This window comes from Ostrinia furnacalis, unplaced genomic scaffold (genome assembly GCF_004193835.3).
Source record: "Ostrinia furnacalis isolate ACB-3 unplaced genomic scaffold, ASM419383v2 OfSCF2736, whole genome shotgun sequence".
Classification (NCBI taxonomy): Eukaryota; Metazoa; Arthropoda; class Insecta; order Lepidoptera; family Crambidae; genus Ostrinia; species Ostrinia furnacalis.
The window spans coordinates 1-1,662 of NW_021132975.1; the positions used below are offsets into that span (position 1 = coordinate 1).

Sequence of the window (1,662 nt, forward strand, 5' to 3'; positions counted from 1 at the left end):
CAAGCTCATTGTCCAGCAGTTCTACTGTTGACCAGCAAGCAGCATTCCCTGTCTCCATTCCAGGGGAGCTTCTCCATCCTAGAACCCTGGAACCACCAGTACTCACATCGCAAACTCAGCCTCCCCTTAATAATTCTTAATGGTGCGCTTCAGCTGCCTCCGCTCCAGACAGTACTTGGGACGACTCATTCTCCCGTCCATCCTAGAACCCTAGAACCATCAGTACTCACATCGCAAGCTCAGCCGGCGCTTGTGCTGCGCGGAGAGCTCCAGCTGGCGCCGCACCAGCTGCGACGCCGACGCGGGCCGCGCGCTCAGCGGCAGCGTGGACGCGTGCAGCACCACCTCTGAAGAGGCGGTCTTGCTGGTATAGTCTGCGGAAGATAGTCAGTTTTGCAGGGTAATCTTCGATAAGCCTATGTTGGGCCATTGTGCGCGATTTGTGGTTTATCTTCGTACTCGTCACCCCAGATCCCCCCAGAAAGCAAGCAGCCTATCTAGGGCGCTACAGGGCTGCAGCGATGCTGGTGATTGGAGAATTTGAGAAACTTTGGTAAGAGTAAGACAACCTGATGGCAATGTAGAATTGTCCAGAGAAAATAATGGAAAAGGGGGGTGTTAAAATTATTTCATAATCACATCACACCATCCTAATTTAGGAAAAATTTAGAGGGTCTTTTTAAAATAAATGTTGGGTTGGTTTAGACCGGAAAACGCAACGTGGAGCAGAGGGCTCCTCTCACTCGGTGGACCGACGATCTAGTGAAGGTCGCGTCGCGAGAAGCACCTGGATGCAGGCAGCACAGGCAGAACCTGTCGTGGTAATAACCCTGGATCCATAGGCGTCCTTTTGTAAAAACGACGAGGGTGAAAACAGGTGTCCACTTTGGTGATGATTTTGCTTTTCTTGAGAAAGTGGAAATCATTTCAACCTTAACCACATTTTCGTTCCCACTGCTGGTACCCTGTGTAATCAGGGACCACAGCTTGACCACAGATAAAAACCTAACCAATGAAGGTCAAGTTAGTCCCGGGGGAAAGTTAAACTGTCATTAGACCCTCAACGAAACTGTACCGAAACCGGATTGGTGAGTTGGTGAACCTAGTTAAACAAAACAGAATAGATAGAAGGTGAATGCCCGTTTTCACCAACAATCCCTAATTTTTAAGTGACCCCTATGGTAACACCAAGAATTTTGTTTTCATAGGTGTCGCTTAAAAATTAGGGATTGATGGTGAAAACGGGCAGGAGTGACCTATTATAACTAGAACTTACCCCGTTCAGTAAGCACGATTTCCCGGTGCATCTGTGAGAGTTCAACGTCGTTGACCAAGACGCGGTGCTTCGTTACCGTCCCGTCCCAGGTGGCGTTACGATCAATGGCCGGGTACTGCTCTTTGGATTCATCCTCCACGTACGAGGAGTTTTTGCTGGTTGAATCCGTCTGGGTGGAGTGGAAATTATGAAAACGTGTAAGCCTGGGCGCAGACCACCAATTTTTGCTGGCCGATAGCTTAGTCAGGCAGTTAATCAGTATGGGCATGTATGGAAGTGCGCACACTACACCGATTGATTCTTCATACAAAATAGAATCGGGCCAACTATCGGCCGACTAAAAATTGGTGGTCTGCCCCAAGTAACATTTTACTCCATTTAAGAGT

At 48.7% G+C, this 1,662-nt stretch overlaps 1 protein-coding gene across 1 annotated transcript; it reads right to left on the reverse strand.

Annotated features, from left to right (window-relative positions):
• Positions 1-230: 230 nt before the first annotated feature.
• On the reverse strand, positions 231-1,445 carry LOC114356298 (uncharacterized; the record flags this gene model as incomplete). The annotated part of the gene is made up of 2 exons (XM_028309384.1): positions 231-374; positions 1,277-1,445. Coding segments are annotated over 2 exons (313 nt in total), but the record flags the coding sequence as incomplete, so codon positions are not given.
• Positions 1,446-1,662: the final 217 nt, after the last annotated feature.